Source organism: Drosophila mojavensis, unplaced genomic scaffold, assembly GCF_018153725.1.
Source record: "Drosophila mojavensis isolate 15081-1352.22 unplaced genomic scaffold, ASM1815372v1 contig_36, whole genome shotgun sequence".
NCBI classification, from domain to species: domain Eukaryota; kingdom Metazoa; phylum Arthropoda; class Insecta; order Diptera; family Drosophilidae; genus Drosophila; species Drosophila mojavensis.
This window is the reverse complement of record NW_025318858.1, coordinates 7,296,308-7,313,613: the sequence shown is the minus strand read 5'-3', so window position 1 is coordinate 7,313,613 and position 17,306 is coordinate 7,296,308. Positions and strand designations below refer to the sequence as shown.

The following is a 17,306-nucleotide window of genomic DNA, read 5'->3' as shown; positions in this document are numbered from 1 at the left end:
CTTGCTTTGCGGCGTGCTATACAATTATGCAGGAAAGGACAAGTCTGGTTTGCCGTTTGGTAAACATTTATATGGATTCGTTGTTCATGGGCAAAAACAGAAATTACCATTTTATTATTGCAGGCATTGCCAAAGCGTCGTCTCTACGTGGATGATGTTGCTGCTGTCTCTCAGGCTCCAGTTATTGAATTCACATTGAAATTAGTAATGTATATATGCATGGACACGAACTATCTCAGCACAACAAGCCCAATCACAACAGACAGCAAGCACTCTGCCTGTAAAAGGCAGATAAAACGTACAAATAAATATATATGTATATATAGTATGTGTATATATTTTCTGTTTTATGATTTAATACAATCGGGTACTCAAGGTGAACTTTCTACAATAACTGTTCCGTCTACATAGTTGAGATGGTTTTGTCCCCGTCCGAGCAGTCCATCAGAGTATTGTCAGCATCCTCGAAATTGCCATCACTTGAGTTTTCCTCGAGTTTTCCATTTATGTCCGTGTCGAGATATTCATTATCAATAACCTTGTCGTCGTCCACCTTATCGCTCGTGGTGTAGCCCTTATTCATTTCAACTTTGTTGTCGTACTCATTATTCTCGTTGGCTGAGTCATACTGTGAACTTCCCTCCGGCTCCGAATCGGTCTGGTCATTATCTGATACCAGCACGCCAGCGACATAGAAATGATCTTCCAGCATCGTTTTCCACTCATCCAAATAGGTGTTGAAGTCGCGGGACTCGAAGCGAGCTGTACTCCGGATAAACCACAAGATGTCGGTGCCGGACAGCGATTCATAGCTGCCGTTGGGCCCGAAGTCGTGCGGAGCACCCGATACATCGTATATGATGCCCTGCAGTGCAATCAGGTATCGACGCTTGGGATTCTGCGAATCGTACTGCTCCAGTTTCTTCTTGGTCATTCGAAGATTTTGTAGAGGCGCCGGGATTTCGACGTGTCCCTCCTTCTCATAGTCCTCGTCATCGTAGGTCGGATAGTCCCGTCGCACGTGCATGTAGGCCATGTAGCCCACGATGCACGTCAAGGCCAAAATGCCCAGTGGCGAGCTGAGCGCATCCCGTAACTGATCGCTCCATGTAGTGCTCGGAAGCGAAGACATCTTAGTTAATGTTGTTTTTAATTTTTTTATTTTTGTATTCTCCTAGCTGAGCGCTAGATTAGTGACTGTCAGTGACTACTTTGATTCACGTGTGTTGCAAATGACATTTTCAAATAGTGCTTTAAACAGAAATATACTAGATGGGTATTTTCTAAAAATCCACTAAAAAGTATTTCTGCGTTTGATATGTAAATGCACATTTTATTTTACCTTGAATTTAAAATAGTAATATGCATATAATATTATTGCAAATATATGTACATATCGTTATATTCCTATATTTATATATATAATAAAGTTCTCTATATCATGTTAAAATAGTTTTGCTCATTAGAGGAGCAAAGCTTAATTTGAATGTCTTGCACAACTCCTAGGCGAGCCGTAAAATATAATGATTCGTTGCAAGTTGGAATCCTTTAATCGACTGGCAGATGCCGTCTACTTTGCTGCAAGTTCACATTACAACATCTGCAGCATTTTGTTTTCATGCTACACATAGTCGACTAGCTGATGCCCTGTGAACAAATTCGAGCAAGCAATGCAACATTTTATTCGAATTTGAGAGCCTCTAGCTCATGGAAAATGACAAAATTATAAATAATGGAATGAATGAAAGGATGTAATCTCTATTTATACAATTTAATTACATAAGCATAACTGTGAAATGTTTTTGGCATTTCAAAGATTCAACTACGACTTGCATTTTCAATTTAAATGAAAAGAAGTGAACATTAATTTGACTCGCCTCAATCGGAATCAAGCATACCCTTTGTACTCATTTAATGCGCACAGGGTATACAAGGGAAATTTGAAAACTTGTGCCGCAGCATAATTAATAAAGTAAGTTTAACTTTTTACTGCTTTTAATCTCTCTTTGCAGGTCTGGTGGTCGCCTTGCCCCAGCCGAGAGTGTCCCGAAGAGCCCGAGTTGGACTTGGCTGTGCACCAATGCGTCGACTATTGTCTAATGCAGGAGCAAAAGAATCCAGAACTTTATACCGATTTGGGGGAGCACGGCAAGACCACAGCAAGGACAACATCGAAGACATCGTCAACGACGGCGACGACAACGACGACGATGAGGGCATTGCCCACTCCAAGTGCAGCAGATACACCAGAGTCAACTGTATTGACCACAACAACAACAACTACGACAACATCGACAACATCTTCGCCAGCATCATCGTTACCAGCATTATTTGCAACGCAAACGAGAAGCAGATATCACGACGCACTAAATATGCCATCGACCATGTTTCCGCCTGCTTTGTCCCTGCAACTGCAGCAGTCAGCAGCATCAGCATCAGCAGCTGCATCAGGAGCTGCATCAGGAGCAGCATCATCGCCATCAGCTGCTGAATTGCCAGCGATGTCCATGCAGGGTTTGAATCGTAAGTGTCACTTCTACATGATGATTCCAGCTACTATTGACCATCTCCCATCTTGCGTTCAGCACTGCCCCTCCCCTCCTTTCCCCACCCGCTAGTATCATTACTCTGCCACAAGCTGCTTGTTAGCCGTTAGTTTTCTTGTCAGCGCAAACACCAGACGACCTGGCTCCTTGACTCTTTGTCCGTGTCTTGTTAGTTTTTCTAGTTTAATAGGTTTGTTTTTGCCATCGTTGCTGAGTTGCGCACGAAAAAAAAAAAAAAAAAACAAATCAAAAACAAACAAGTAAGAAAGCTCTAGTCGAGACTGCTCGACTACGAGATCCCCTGAACCCTTGGAGCAATAGATATTTCAATACTTTTTCGCGACTTTCAGCTTACACAAGAAACACGCACACACACACACACACACACGCACGTACGCACACACAGGTATACATACACACACACGCATACAGACACACATACACACACACACACACACATACAGACACAAACGCATACACACACACACATACACACACACACATACACATACAAGCAACCACGCATAAACACGCATGGGCTGCAGTGTGCGCTTACTATGAGAACTTAATTGTTTAATAACTTTTTTTATGGACGTACGATCTTCATGAAACTTTTAGATTATGATTATAACATGAATATGCATGTAATTGCCAAAGCACAAGTCTCTAGTATTTGAAATACGCTTTTAACAAAAGTGAGGGTGAGGGGGAGAATTTAGAGGTGGGGGGGTAAATTTTAACAAAAACCGAAATTGTATAAATTGCATATAAGCATACATTAAAAATTTGGAGACTCTAGCAATAAAGGTGTAGAAGATATAATTTTATAACTGGGTTTCGATAAGGTTTTTTATCGATAAAAAAGATCGGGATGAGTTATCGATTTTTAATGATAAACTTGATATGCGCGCTGTAATAACGAACATTTTAAAAAAAATTTGAAGTCTCTATCTCTTATATCTTCTGAAATCGACGCGTTCATACATACGGACAGCCGGACAGACGGACAGACGGACAGACAGACGGACAGGGCCAAATCAACTCAGCTCGTCACCCTGATCAAGAATATATATACTTTGTGGGGTCTGCCACGCCTCCTTCTCCCTGTTACATACATTTCAACAAAACCATTATACCCTGATTTCCCATTGAAAATGGGTTCAGGGTATAAAAAAAATGTGTGTCGCAAATATCCAAGAACGAGTTGAAGCTTGACTTCTCATTGCTTAACGGAAAATACATAAAATGCTTTTTATAAAATGTCAACTATGCTTTTTAGAGCTGTCGCTTGCTTTTATTCCCCACTGTATAGAGAGCTGCTTTAGCTTTAATAATATCTATGATAAATTTAAGGTAAGATATCTTGTGTTTTTTGTTCAGCATTAAAATTGTATTTAATTCCGTTGTCTGATTTCTTATTCTGCAAGTAGAAGATATGAAATAATAGCAATATATAATCAAATCTTTATATTCAATATAGTAGTTAATTTATACATATATGTGAAGGGTATTTAACATTCGACAGAATGTTTTTTGGTTTTTTCATCCTTTCGTTGACAAGCCATAAATTTCATTATTTACTATCTATAAAAGCTTTCATGTGGCTACACTGAACAGATAAAGATATCAGAGCTTCGCTACATGCTCAAACGAAAATCTATAAATCTTGAGCTTATATTAATTATAGCCATAACCATATATAACACGATACACGCAAAGTATAGCAGTATATATAATATAAGCTTATATATGTATGTAAAATAGTACGTATATGTATATATAGGCAGATTAAGCTATGCAAAATATTTGCTCAACTCCAACTCGAAATCCAAATTGACTAAGTGCGGATTTTCATTGCAATCTGTACATACTTAAGCTCTATTCACACACGCACACGCACACACACGCACACACACACACACATGCTTAACGCGCTGGTGCCCTTCAGTTTCCACAGGCAGTTCAGGCACTGCTGACGGCAAATCAGAGCCGAGCATCAGCTGGGTGCACTCGGAGAATGCGGATGAGACATACTTTATGCTGCAAATGCATCCCGATTTGGCCGACCCCACCGAGCAGCTGGGCATGGAGATTGAGCAGGATGACAACGAGACGGTCACCGACATTAGACAGCGATTTGGCGAGGACAGGCTGGTGAAAATGCAAATCAATCTCACTGACATGGATGACCTGGATTTGCGCTGTGGCGGCCTGGTGAGGCGCACCAACATGTCCTATGTGAACTCCGGCGCCGTTCGCTGCATGATGCAGCGTTGCACGTTTACGCTAAATGCTCCAGAAATATGCCCACCTGATTACAAGGAAACGGACGATACAATATTCTGGATTTACTTTTTATTACGGTACGTTCGAGTCTCAATCTATTTGATATATTTAGGCTTGACATCGAGAGAGTACTAAAAAAAAAAAAAAAGGTTAAATAGTCGAAGTTAGATTTATCTACTTGATAAATACTGGAAGCTTTGCGTTCGAAAGCTGTAAGAGACTTCATTAATTTCCGGTATGCTGTAATCCTTATGAATCTCCAATTAGTTTAGATAATATTCGGTTAATTGTTTATTTACTTGACAACTTTTAGGAATTAAGTGTTTGCTGTATTTACCAACACTTTACAAGTTTTTAACAGCTGTTAAGAATAGTACTGGAAAATACAAGTCGATAACAGAGAAACAATAAGATTTAGCGATAAATGCTATATTTTTTTAAACCTAAACGAATATTAATATTAATATATTTTTTATTAATTTTCTGTTGGCAGAATGGAATTTTAATTTACTAACATTCACATCAGCAGTTATTCGCATAGCTAGAGTATTTCTTAGTCGAGCACTCTCGCACTATGGCTATGTCTTATTTACAAAAGGAAAGAAAAACCGTGTAAAAGTGTGAAAATTCTGGCTAGGATTACACCATGGCACGCAGGCAGTTTATAGGCTTGAACATAAATTAATTACGTATACTCTTTTAGCTTTTTAGCCACGACCATGCTGTCAGCCGGCGTTACGATAATGGATCCCATTGCACTCACAATGATAGAGAAGTTCGGCGGGGACTTTGGGCGCGAACGCTTGTTTTCCAGCATTGGCATGGCAATCTTTTCGCCCATCACGGGAATTATGATTGACTACTCGTCGCGGGGCCTGGGCTATACGGACTATTCGGCTGCGTTCTATACGTACGATGTGCTGCTGGTGATATCGACAATGTCCGTGTTAATGATGCCGCTGGGCGAGAAACTGCCGGCGGATAATGTATTTCGGGATTTATGGAATCTATTGAAAATGCCGCACGTGATTGCATTCATAATATTTCTGTTTGTGCTCGGAAATTTCTGGGGCTTTATCGAAAGCTTTCTATTCTTGTATCTCAAGGAGCTGGGCGCTCCCAATTATTTGTTAGGTAAGCGGCTCCAGCTGCTGTTCCAGCGCTATGGCTAATGGCTCATACATTACCCCCGTCCATTCCACAGGCATTACAATTACTGTGGGCACTGTGAGCAGCATACCATTCCTGTATGGAGCCGAGAAAATCACACGCATATTTGGTCACGTTAATTTGATTATCATTGCGTTCTTTTCGCACGCCGGGCGCCTGGTGGGCTATTCCTTTATCGAGTGAGTAGAATGGAATGGAGTGGAATGAAGTGGAGTGGAGGGGAGTGGAGGGGAGTGGAGTGGAGTGCAGTGTAGACATGTGCGCCTAATCTAATTTGATGGCTACATCGTAATTCTTTTCCATTGCTAGAAACGCCTGGTGGTGCTTTCCATTCGAGGCCATGGAATCGCTCTCCTGCCATCTGATGTGGGTGGCAGCCGCCACCTACTGCTCCCTGCTGGCGCCGAAGACCCTGCTGGCCACCCTGATTGGCGTCCTTGGCATGGCTCACTTTAGCCTGGGTAAGTGCAGCATTGATCTCATCGCTCTGCTAAAACACTCTCTGCAGGCCAATAACTTGTTCACTTGCTCTCTCTCTCTCTCTCTGCCTCTCTCGCCTTTTTTGCAGGACGCGGCAGTGGCAGCTTTACGGGCGGCCTGCTGATTGGCCAGTTTGGCACTCGGGATGCCTTCCGCTATATGGGCCTGCTGGCTGTCGTTGGCGGCATCGCGTATGGGCTGCTGCATTTGATTTGGTTACGCAAATTCGATCACACCGCCGAGGAGTCGGAGGAGGAGGCCGAAACTGTGGAGGCGGGCGAAACGGAAAAGCTGACCGAGCCGGCGACCAAAGAGCAGGGCACTTCCATGTCGCTGGAGCGCCTAAGCCTGATGATCAAATACAATCAAATTGGCAGCCTGTCATCGCTGCCGAGGGGCTCGCGGGTAAGAGTCAAAGACGACTTAATTGTTCGACAGCGGGCAAAAGTTTTCTAATTGAAATTTGTCTTTGTTGTTGTTGTTGTTGTTGTTGTTGTTGTTATCCGTTGTTATACAGGCGGATATACATGACCATTTGTCGGTGCGTCGGAGCAGCTACAATGTGGAGTCGCTTAGGGGCGTGCCCAAGCATGGGAATATTGGTCACAGCGCATCCAAGGTGGATATATTGCGCTCGGCGCTGGAAATCAATCACAAGTCCTCCAACCATTCGATACTGAGCAAAGCCGATAACAAAACGTCAAATCAATCACTGGGTCGCAATCGTGCCGACAGTGCGCCCAAATTGAATCACAGCAATCTAAAGAATATTTCACAGCCCGCTCTCGAGGGCGTCGTATTAGAGGTGAGCTATCCCACTCCACATTTTCTACTTCTGTTAACAGCTTACATTGTGCGTGTGTGTGCGTGCGTATGTGTGTGTGTGTGTGTGTGTGCGGTGTCGATGATTGTCCTCAATTGTTTTGACTCGTGCTGTGGGTGGCAGCGCCTTTAGCGCCTCTGGCTCCCGGACTCGAACTTGAGAGTTTTTCAAAAATGTTTAGCAGCTGTTGCGCCAATAACTTTTTAGCATACCCAAACGCTATTGTCCTGCTACGCTCTTCCTGTCTGCCTGTACGCCAGTATTCATATATTCCTGTGTATTCCTCTCTCGACCTCGCCTTGTTTTTTTTCCGTTTTTTTTTTTTTTTTGCCACCTTGCTGCCAGCCGGATGCTGTGCGCCACTGCATCCGTTTGCCGTTTATCGTTTATTGTTTATTTTTCAGCATTCGTGTGTTTGGCATTTGTTTCCTCTGCTTCTGATGCCGCTCGACTGCGTCTGATTTCTCTTTGCAGCATAGCTAACTTAGCCAGTGGACTGAAAGCTTCATTGAGTTGTTCATTCCTCATTTTTGTTCCTCTCAAACGTACAGCCAGCATAAAGTGCTGAATTTTGTTGCCCTGTGTAAGTTAAACGTTCTATCTCTATAGATGTTTTTGGGAATTTGTAAAATACTATAGAGATATTTCAATTACATAATCAAAGTCATGTCTTCAATACTTATAAAGTAAACAGGATCCAGCTCAGCCTCTATATTATTGGGCCACTCACTAGACCGGATATTTGGATAGCCGAATATTTTTTGTGACCGTTCAGAAATTTCGAGAGAAATTCTAAGAATTCCAAGAGTTCATTTCTGTTACAAATAACATTTCATTACTTGAAAAGTAAATATAGCACAGTAGGGCCTGCCTAATGGCGACACTTACATGAAAAGCAACATATTTTCTTGCAAAAAATAAGTCAAATAATTTAAGTATATAATAATTTAAAACTTAAATTGACATTAGTTTATAGACATTTTATTTAAATTAATTTCTAATAGTTTTATTAATTATAGACAGCTATCTATTACCCTTTTATTTGTTTTTCAATAAACTGCAAGTTTTAGTAAATCTCAGAAAATTCGATGTGTTCGCTTTATGCAGGCTATGCTGTACTTTAATAGCGAGCACATCCATTTATCTGTATCTATCATCTATTTGCTAACTTACTGAAAGGCAATTGCCATTAGCATATTTTTGTTTATGTTGAGATTCCATGATATTTAATAACAAAACATATAATTTTAATTAGCTCAAATGAAAAATTTATTGATTCGAATCCCCAGCAGACTTATTCAATGCAACTGCGAATGAAGTAAATATAATCATTGGTTTAATTAAAAACTTAATATGATATATGAGACAATCGATGCGGCTATAAATGGATGCGTGCCGCAGTTAATTTCATAATTAATTATCAAAGCTTTCAAGCGGGCTTTTATGACTGCCTAGCAACCATAATTCAATAAATCAAATGTGGTTGCAACAAATGCGCATCCAGCAACAACAAAAACAAAAACAACAGAAAAAACACCCGAAATAACAACAACAAAAGCAACAAATTAATGAATTTATGAACATGCCAAAGTTTTGCCTTGGCATTTCCCAGGCAGCAAAACAACACTCTGAAGCGGACAGATGGACAGCTGGACAGCTGGACAAACTGACAAACTGGGCGCAGGAAATAAAAGCTAGCAACCGAAAACAGCAGGGAGCTAAGAGCAATAGCAGCACAACCAGCACCAACAGCAGCAGCAGCAGCAGCAGCAGCAGCAGGGCGCTGGCATCAGGCATTCGCTTGCAAATTGCAGGCTAGAGAGTCCAAAGGGGCCGAAAAGTTCGTTTTTGGCTTTTTGCGTTTGTGCCAAATAAATTTTCCAAAACCATGGGCGCCATTTGCTATCTGTCTATGTGTGTGTGTATATATAAATGTGTGTGTGTGTGTGTGGTGACGTGTGTGTGTGTGTGTGCCTTGTGTGTCTGAATTAGTGTGTGACTGCATCTCTATCATAAGTATATAAAACTATACGAAGTCTCTGCTACAACAACTGCCATTCACACACACATACAAAACAGGGCGTGGAATCAACATTTTTCCCGAGCCGCATGAAAAAGTATCCAAGTGGTTTGTTAACTTCAATACCCGCTGTGGATTTATCCGTAATACCCACCTCAATGTTAATGGTAAAGTACATAGCCAAACGGGCCAAAATAAATGCATGTTATAAAAGTTTTCGGGCTAACCAAAAGTTCATAAATAAGTACTTACTATATGCTTGCAGAGCGACAAACAAATCGATAATGAGATGTACATACGTATATATAATAGTGTATATATATATATATCTATATACTTGTAAATTCATATACATGATTTCGGCATTTAATTTATATTTTGTTTTTGCCATTTGAAATTAATTTTAAATTGCAATTGCTTCTAGTCTGATGCCTACGGCCTAAAATTAATTATAAGCATTTTATTAGCTACTGAAAATATATTAAATTCAATTGAATTCATTTTCTCTTTGTGCATTTGTGCAAATTTGCATAATGAAATATATTTTTCGCTGAAATTTACCAAATTTCAATTTACTGACTAAGAGATAAGAAGCAGGAGCCAAGCGTCATAGATATTAGCTTAATGCCTTATCATACAACCAAAACACGCGAAAGCACTCGAATGATATTAACTATTGAAAAACATGTAAAAAATTTGCAATTTATTTGTTGGTATTTTGCATTGATACCCTTATCAGAAATTACACAGGCCAACAGGGTGTGGTAGCTAGAACAGAGATTAATTTGGTTTGTGTTTTAACGTTTTTTAAATTACTCTTTAGGTGCGACTCTTTCATTGCCTCTTTTTTAATTTCAAAAATATATTTTTCAATATTATCAAAAAATAAAAAAATTTATATTAATATTTAAAAATTATTTAAAAATATATATATTTAATTTGCAATTTAGTATACCATTTTTTTTTGTTCCACATTCAATTCATTAAAAGCTACAAATTCACAATATTAACTAAATAGCAATTATAATTAATTGGGGGATTGAAATATTTAGGCAAAAAGTGGCTATCGAAGGGACATCAGCTTAATGCCTTACCAGCCAACAGACCATATGAAAACACACGAATGGTGTTAGCTAGCTTAGAAATGATTTAAAATTCAGTTTATGGAAAAAAAAGCATTTAATATCAAATCAGCATTCAGAGGAATTTAAAGTTAATTCGCAGATTAAAGGATAAAAGCAAAGAGCCAAAGGACTTCACATTAGCTTGCCATTTCATATAAAAATCAGTTTAAAAGCTGTCGCTCGCTCTGCAAACATATTTTTCGCTCTTGAGCGAATAAACATACATACATACATACATACATAGTATATATGCATTCAAAAATGCTCGTATTGCATCCATGGATTGGGCATGAGCGCGAATACCAGCAAGAGCAGCAGCAGGAGGAGCAGAAGCAGGAGCAGGAGAAGGAGCAGCATCATCATTCCGCTGACAAAGTGTGTGAGGCTGCGTTAGATTTGGGTTTCGACTGCTCGTCGCTCGTTGTTGGTTTTGTTAAATTAGTTTTAATTGATGTTGGTTTTGCGTTTGCATTGCGAACCACTCGGGCATTACTTTATAACGTTTAATTAAGGCCCACACTTGCACTGTTTGACTTTGGCTGCACTTGTTTTAACAACATTTAAATGCATGCCAAATTTACGCTTCAATCATCATATACATATATATCTCTGTTATCGGTCGGCCGATTGGGGCGCTTGTAAATTTACAAATTTTTGGTATTTTTCTTGCGCTGTGATTGTGTTTTTGTTTGTATTCAGTATTCTGGTTTTTTTTTAATTTTTTTTTTTATTTTGGAGTCGAGTGATTTGTTGTTCAACTTAGCACAAGTTGACAACAGCAACACAAAAAAAAAAAAAAAAAAAAAAAAAAAAAAAAAAAAACAATAACAATAGCAGCTGCTCCAAAGGCAACAATGAATGTGGGGCGAGCAGCCCCATTCGCCTGCCTGAAAGCTCGCACTAAAAAGCAACACAGCAAAGGCAAAAACATTGCCGTCGCTTGAGCAAACAAAGAGGAGCTAAATTTGAAACGTTGGCAACGTTTCTGAAGCTGTCAATTGGAAGTGGGCTACAAATTATTCAGCTGCTGCTGAAAATGCCAAATTGTTCATGGGCAACTTAATGCAAGCCCTAACAACTTAGGATCTGATCAAATCGACCGTGTTGATAAGCAGCTTGAAATGTGATGATAACGCAAGATTTTTTGCTCAACATTTTTTTTTTATTATTTTTATTTTTTTTATTTATGCAAATATAAATATAGATGGCTGAGTTCTATAATTTGAATTGCATGAATGGCTGCGAGATTATAAAGTACATATATTTCTTTGAAAGTTTCCTACTTCTGAATGCAAGATTTTAAAGTATGATTTAAGCGACATAATATATGAATGAATTTGACTATATGAAAGTGACTGTAGATAAAAAAAAATAATAAAATAAAACCCTGATTTTCAATGGGTTCAGGGTATAAATAGCACATTGACTTGGCGGTAAATCCAGGTACGGGGCAGTCAAATAATTTTATGCCTCGAATTTTTCCGAATAATAAAAATAAAATAATTAGTGATATTAATTTATATTATTTATTTTTAAACATTGAAAATATAATTAATTAATTAATTAATATAATTAAAGAGTCTTTAGACATTAATTATATTAAGATAACCAATAAGAACAAATTTTAAATTTATTATTTTACAATACAGGAAATAATAATTTATATAATCAACCTCAACTAACCATTCTAGAAATTTCCATTAACCAAGTGGCTTTGTCACACTGTATTGGAAACAAGAAAACAATCGATTTCATACCAATATTCTACTATTCTTAATGGCACGTGCAAATGTTCTATGAGTTCCTGTTAGCTTTTTTTTTTTTTTTTTTGTTCTTAGTTTCGTTTTATGTTTTCCTCTTTTTTGTGGTTTAAATTAATGGAGGGTAAGCAAAAGAGAGAGGGAGAGAGAAACATAGACAGAGAGAGAGAATGGGAGAGCTTAAAAGAGGCAAAATTTTATGTTGCTGTTCGTAGTGCCCGATTAGCTAATATCCGCAGTTGGCATTCTATAGATATTTATTTGCGAAACATCTTTTTATATAAATATTGACATTTACTGTACAATAAATCAAATAATTCATCAATCAAATCACTATAAATTGCTATAGAGCAAATAGAAGCAAACGTGTTGGGAATTCCAAATTGGAATGTTAATATTATATGAAAATATATAATATGAGTATACATAATATGAAAGTGTAAATATATTAGTAGCTTCAATGATTTTTAGCCAAAATCATCTGCCTTAATCAGCTGCCATAGAAAGTAACTGATGTGGATTTTTCTTAAAGATTTTACGATAGCTTTCAGACTTAATTACTCATTTAAGTAATTATGAGCAAATGTCAGTTTGCTCCAAATTATGCTACCCTCTTAAGGGACAGCCCGCAAAAAGAGAAAAACTCACTCATGCGTAACTAAATCGAATGCCAAATAATTCGAAGCCCCTGATTGAATGGCAAATGTTAGTCATTGTTCGACAGAACAATTCGGGCACCCATTAAGTGATTGCGAAATCGCTCGTAAGCAATTTATAATGTTCACAAAGAGTAATACAAAATAATAATAATATATATTCAACAAGTTATCAAAGCTTTAAAAGTCGAACATTTTTGACTGCGTTCAATTATGATGATTGCAGATTTTGTATCATGTTCAATTTGCTACGCCAGAAAAGCTCTTTTCTAATAATTGATTAAATTATATACATATAAACACATGAGACCCTCGCCATATTAATTTTCTTTATGATGTAAGGGAAAGTAACAAAAAAAAAAAAAAAACAATAAATAATTAATTAATATGCTCTTGTTAGCTTTTCAAAAAGCGCCTTTCAACACGTGGCCTAGCTCTCTTCTCCACTTCTCCTCTCTCTCTTCCTCTCTCTCACTCCCTCTTTCTCTCTTGCTTTGAGGGCTTGACGTTCCATGGACAATTAAATTTTAGGCGCTCAGCTCATTTGTGAATTGCTCTACTTGTTCACACAGTGAAGAGATTTTAAAAATTTAGAGGAAATTATGAATTTGAGCGAATTTAGCGAGAAAATATGAAATATATTAATGCGTGTTACTATGCAAGCTACTTTTCGAAAAATTCCGGCCTGATTTAGAATATATGCAATATAGCACAATATTCCCATCAGTATTATATTTTCTAATGTGATCTAGTCCACTTTGTACATGTGGAGTATTGCGTTGTCTTTAATACCCAGTTGCCATGTTCTTTTCACACAAAACACAGAGTCCGTAAAACAAAGGCGAGCAAAATTTCTGTTTTATATCAAACGAAATAAACTGATGAACCGTAACCCACCTTTGCACAAACGGCACTTAAGATCCATGGAAGCCAGCCAGTGTGTGCTTTACATGTTTACATGTACTCTCACGTACACGTACACATGCACACACACACACACATGCCTATATACGAATGTGTACAAATAAAAGCCGCAATCTACAATTTACGCAGTGGCTGAGCAGCAGCTCCACTTGATATCAGGTTCATTCGTGAATGGCTGCGGTCTGTTTTTGTGTTTGTTGTCCGATTGTAATGAAACTTTCAGGCCCAAATGTGTGTATGTATGCGTGTGTGTGTGCTCGTGTATGTGTATATAAACAACAATAATACAAAAGGCTATTTGTCATTTCAATTTGGGCACGCAGCGAGCAAATGTATTAAAAATAGTCTAGCATTCTTGTATTACGTATACTGCGGAGATATACGAAATTTGATGTTTATAGCTAGAAATTTATTTGACTCACTGTTAATATGGTTATTCTTTATTCGAGCATACAATATAGATAGTCATTAACATATATTTTATTCTTAGTTTGGCATAGTTTTATTCTCAATCACGGCTTATTTTCAGCTGTTGAATAGGAAAAGATAATATTGTTATTATATAAAAGCATATCTATAAAAACATTTCAATTGGAGGAAAGAAAAAGCTATAAGCAAAACATTTTTTTATTTTCCTTTGGAATTTCAATTTTACTTTGCATTTCTTAAGTTGAAGAAAATCCTATTTTCCTCATAGTTTTTTTTTTTATTTTTTTATATATATAAAATTCAGATTGTGTAAAACTTTTGCAAAAAAGTTCTTCAAATATTTTTATTGATTCGCTAGATATTTATGTAAAAAAAAAAACAAAATTTATTGCAAGAGAAGTTTTCAGACAGCAGAGGATTACTTGATTAACTCTGGCTTAATAGCTAGAGATAATTTGCTTTTGTTTATCGCTTGGGCACAAACTCATTTGAACAATTTTCAACTCATTTCCAATTGGGAATATGCATATATATGTATTTAACATATGCATAAAGAACTCATTTAACTTTGCTCTGCCGCATGCTGCTCGTTGATTATTGGTCAATTGCAGCTTTCGAAAGTTTAAGAGCAGAGAAATAAACATATTTTAAATGGGGGCAACAACTTATGCAGCAGGTGCAGCTACCATTATGCACTCTGCAGCAGCAGCGTGCCACAAAGAGCTTGTGCTGCACAAATATTCCGCACTCAGTGCTTTATGAATGCAAATTTCGTTTGCTTTGTAGTGAGCATATAAAACAAATTATAAATCATAGACTTTGGGATACGGCTAACTTTTGCGACAGCGCCTCATATATAGAGAGTATTATTTACATGCCCTGAGTGGGCATCGAGTTACCCTTAATCCACACCCAAATTGAGTACAGAGTATTTGTTAGCTGCCTGCATGCCCCATTAGCAAAGTTCAGCTTCGCATGCTCTAAAATGTTGTTATATACTCGCATGTACTTAGTGCTATATGAGCTGGAACTTGCATGCGGCCAGTCCACTCGCCTGCCTTTCAATACAGAAATAACACTAGAAACCAACAAATATGTTGCGTAATTAAATCGTATTTGGTTTACACTTTTCACAAGAGTTTTGCGTTGCAAACAAAACGTTTTTTATTTGGATTATTTTTTGTAGTTTTACTCTGTATGTGTATATGGCTTGAATTGCTTTGAAATTGGTTTGATATTTACTTTAGTTTTTAATTGGCAATATAAACGTACGCAAATATTTATCAAAGGGCTGCACAGTTACCCTACAGAAAAGCGTTTATTCAATTTGAGCCATATTCGTTTTACCAGTTAAACTAACATTTATTATATGTGCATGGTTGAAAATATATGTAAATGAATTTAAGAGCTATTTTTTTTTTAAGTGGGAAGCTCTTTTTTTGTTTCAAGCAGCAAATATGCTTCTCCTGACTAAATGCCAATATTTGATGATTATTTAGCATTGAGTCAAGGCTTGACTTAGAACATATTTATAAACATATCAGGAATTGCACAGTGTTTTATACACTGGCTATGCACTCAACTGTTATTAGTATCATTAAACCGTTAACTAGTTCTATACACACACTCAATTACATGCCATCGACTGCTGTTTTCTATTTAATTAGCTGCGAGCTCGGTATTTATTTGAAGAGGGCATTTCAGTGCTCTACTTACCCATTCAGTTCAATGCACCTGCAGGCACATAAAAAATGCAATATTCGATTATTAACGAGCAGTTATGTCAACTCTAATAAAGCGCAAATTTTTCTTTTGTGCTCAAACGCAAACAGCAAAGGACATAGCCCAAGGTCAGAATATTTTTACGGTTGAAGGGGATTTAAGTTGTTGTTTTGGCATTCCAAAAAGGAAATTCTTTGTTTATAAATTGCCACATATTTGTCAACAAAAAATGCAATAGAAAATATTGCAATATACTGGCAAATAGCTGCCTTTATAAATGCCCAAAGAATTAATTATAAATGTGTAACAATATAACTGAGCATTTTAAAACTGAAAGAATTGTTAGTAAAATACTAAATTATAGAAAAAATTTATGAAAATATCAATTTAAAAAATATATAATATAAAATATGATATTATATAATATGTTAGTATTTCTTATTTCTAATATGCCATGAAATCTACTAATCAAGCAACTGACATCTAACACGGTTTTATTTGCCTGGCCTGATAACTGTTTTTGAATGAAAACTGACAATACTTGAAATATTACCATATATGTACTATATTTTATATGTAAATATATCTGCATATAAATATTTATATAAATTGCATGTGGCATGCGCTTTTGTTAAATATCAATGATTTACCTACTTACAAACTCACTCCTTTCTCTTCCATTTTACTACGTAATATACAGGATCAGGAGGGCCCCAAGGTAATACCCGAAGAAACGGAAATAAATTCGTCCAAAACAACTGTAGCAGGCGGTACGGAGGAGTTGGCTCCCAAAGCGGCATCAGTCAGTGTGCAAGAGGATGCAAACTGAAGTAGAGCTTGCATTCAGCTGCTGATGCGTTTTACGGGGCGTATGAGTGATATTAAATGGAAAAAAAAACCAAACTAATTGAAATTATGCAAACACAATAATAAAATAGGCGCTAATTGAACAAAAGATGCAACAACGCTTCTGTGGACCAACAAAATGTTAAACAATTTATTTGTTAGTTTGTACATTTGTTACGAATATGTTATATAAATTATGCAAAATAAACAAACGAAAATGTTGTTAAAAAACCCAAAAACCGAAAATAGAATTACAATTGTAATGAAAATTTCCAGCGGGATTTTTGCTTTGAAAATCATTTATTTGCATTTTTGCTTAAGTTGTAATTGTAATTATGAACGAAAAAACTTTATTGCCTTAATTAAATTTACACATATGTTTAATGTATTTGCTTATTATTTAGAAATTTGCAATTATTTTTTGATTTTGTTTTTTTGTAGTTTCTTGTTTCTTTAATAATTATTACTTTCTTTTTAACTTTAAATTAGTTTGCATTAAAATTAATTTCATTTGAACTAT

General features: G+C 37.0%; 2 protein-coding genes across 3 annotated transcripts in view; one reads left to right on the top strand and one right to left on the bottom strand.

The window, feature by feature from the left end:
• The window catches only part of LOC6576250, a 29,371-nt gene extending 12,445 nt beyond the window's left edge, over nt 1-16,926 (top strand). Inside the window, exons 4-12 of one of the 2 annotated variants that reach the window (XM_002002206.4) lie at nt 2,013-2,523; nt 4,495-4,909; nt 5,536-5,966; nt 6,037-6,181; nt 6,312-6,463; nt 6,571-6,887; nt 7,000-7,287; nt 9,385-9,492; nt 16,641-16,926. In XM_002002206.4, the coding sequence (XP_002002242.3) occupies nt 2,013-2,523; nt 4,495-4,909; nt 5,536-5,966; nt 6,037-6,181; nt 6,312-6,463; nt 6,571-6,887; nt 7,000-7,287; nt 9,385-9,492; nt 16,641-16,769 (2,496 nt within the window). In that variant the 3' untranslated portion in view covers nt 16,770-16,926. The remainder of the gene's footprint in view (nt 1-2,012; nt 2,524-4,494; nt 4,910-5,535; nt 5,967-6,036; nt 6,182-6,311; nt 6,464-6,570; nt 6,888-6,999; nt 7,288-9,384; nt 9,493-16,640) is intronic. The other variant, XM_015165060.3, reaches the window with a different exon arrangement.
• LOC6576251 (membrane steroid-binding protein 1) lies at nt 314-1,231 on the bottom strand. The gene has a single exon (XM_032728747.2). The coding sequence runs from the start codon at nt 1,130-1,132 to the stop codon at nt 404-406; it is 729 nt and encodes a 242-aa protein (XP_032584638.1). The 5' UTR covers nt 1,133-1,231; the 3' UTR covers nt 314-403.
• Nucleotides 16,927-17,306: the final 380 nt, after the last annotated feature.

Coding starts and splice junctions, on each gene's coding strand:
- LOC6576251 (XM_032728747.2), bottom strand. CDS start 1,132: ATGTCTTCGCTTCCGAGCACTACATGGAGCGATCAGTTACGGGATGCG.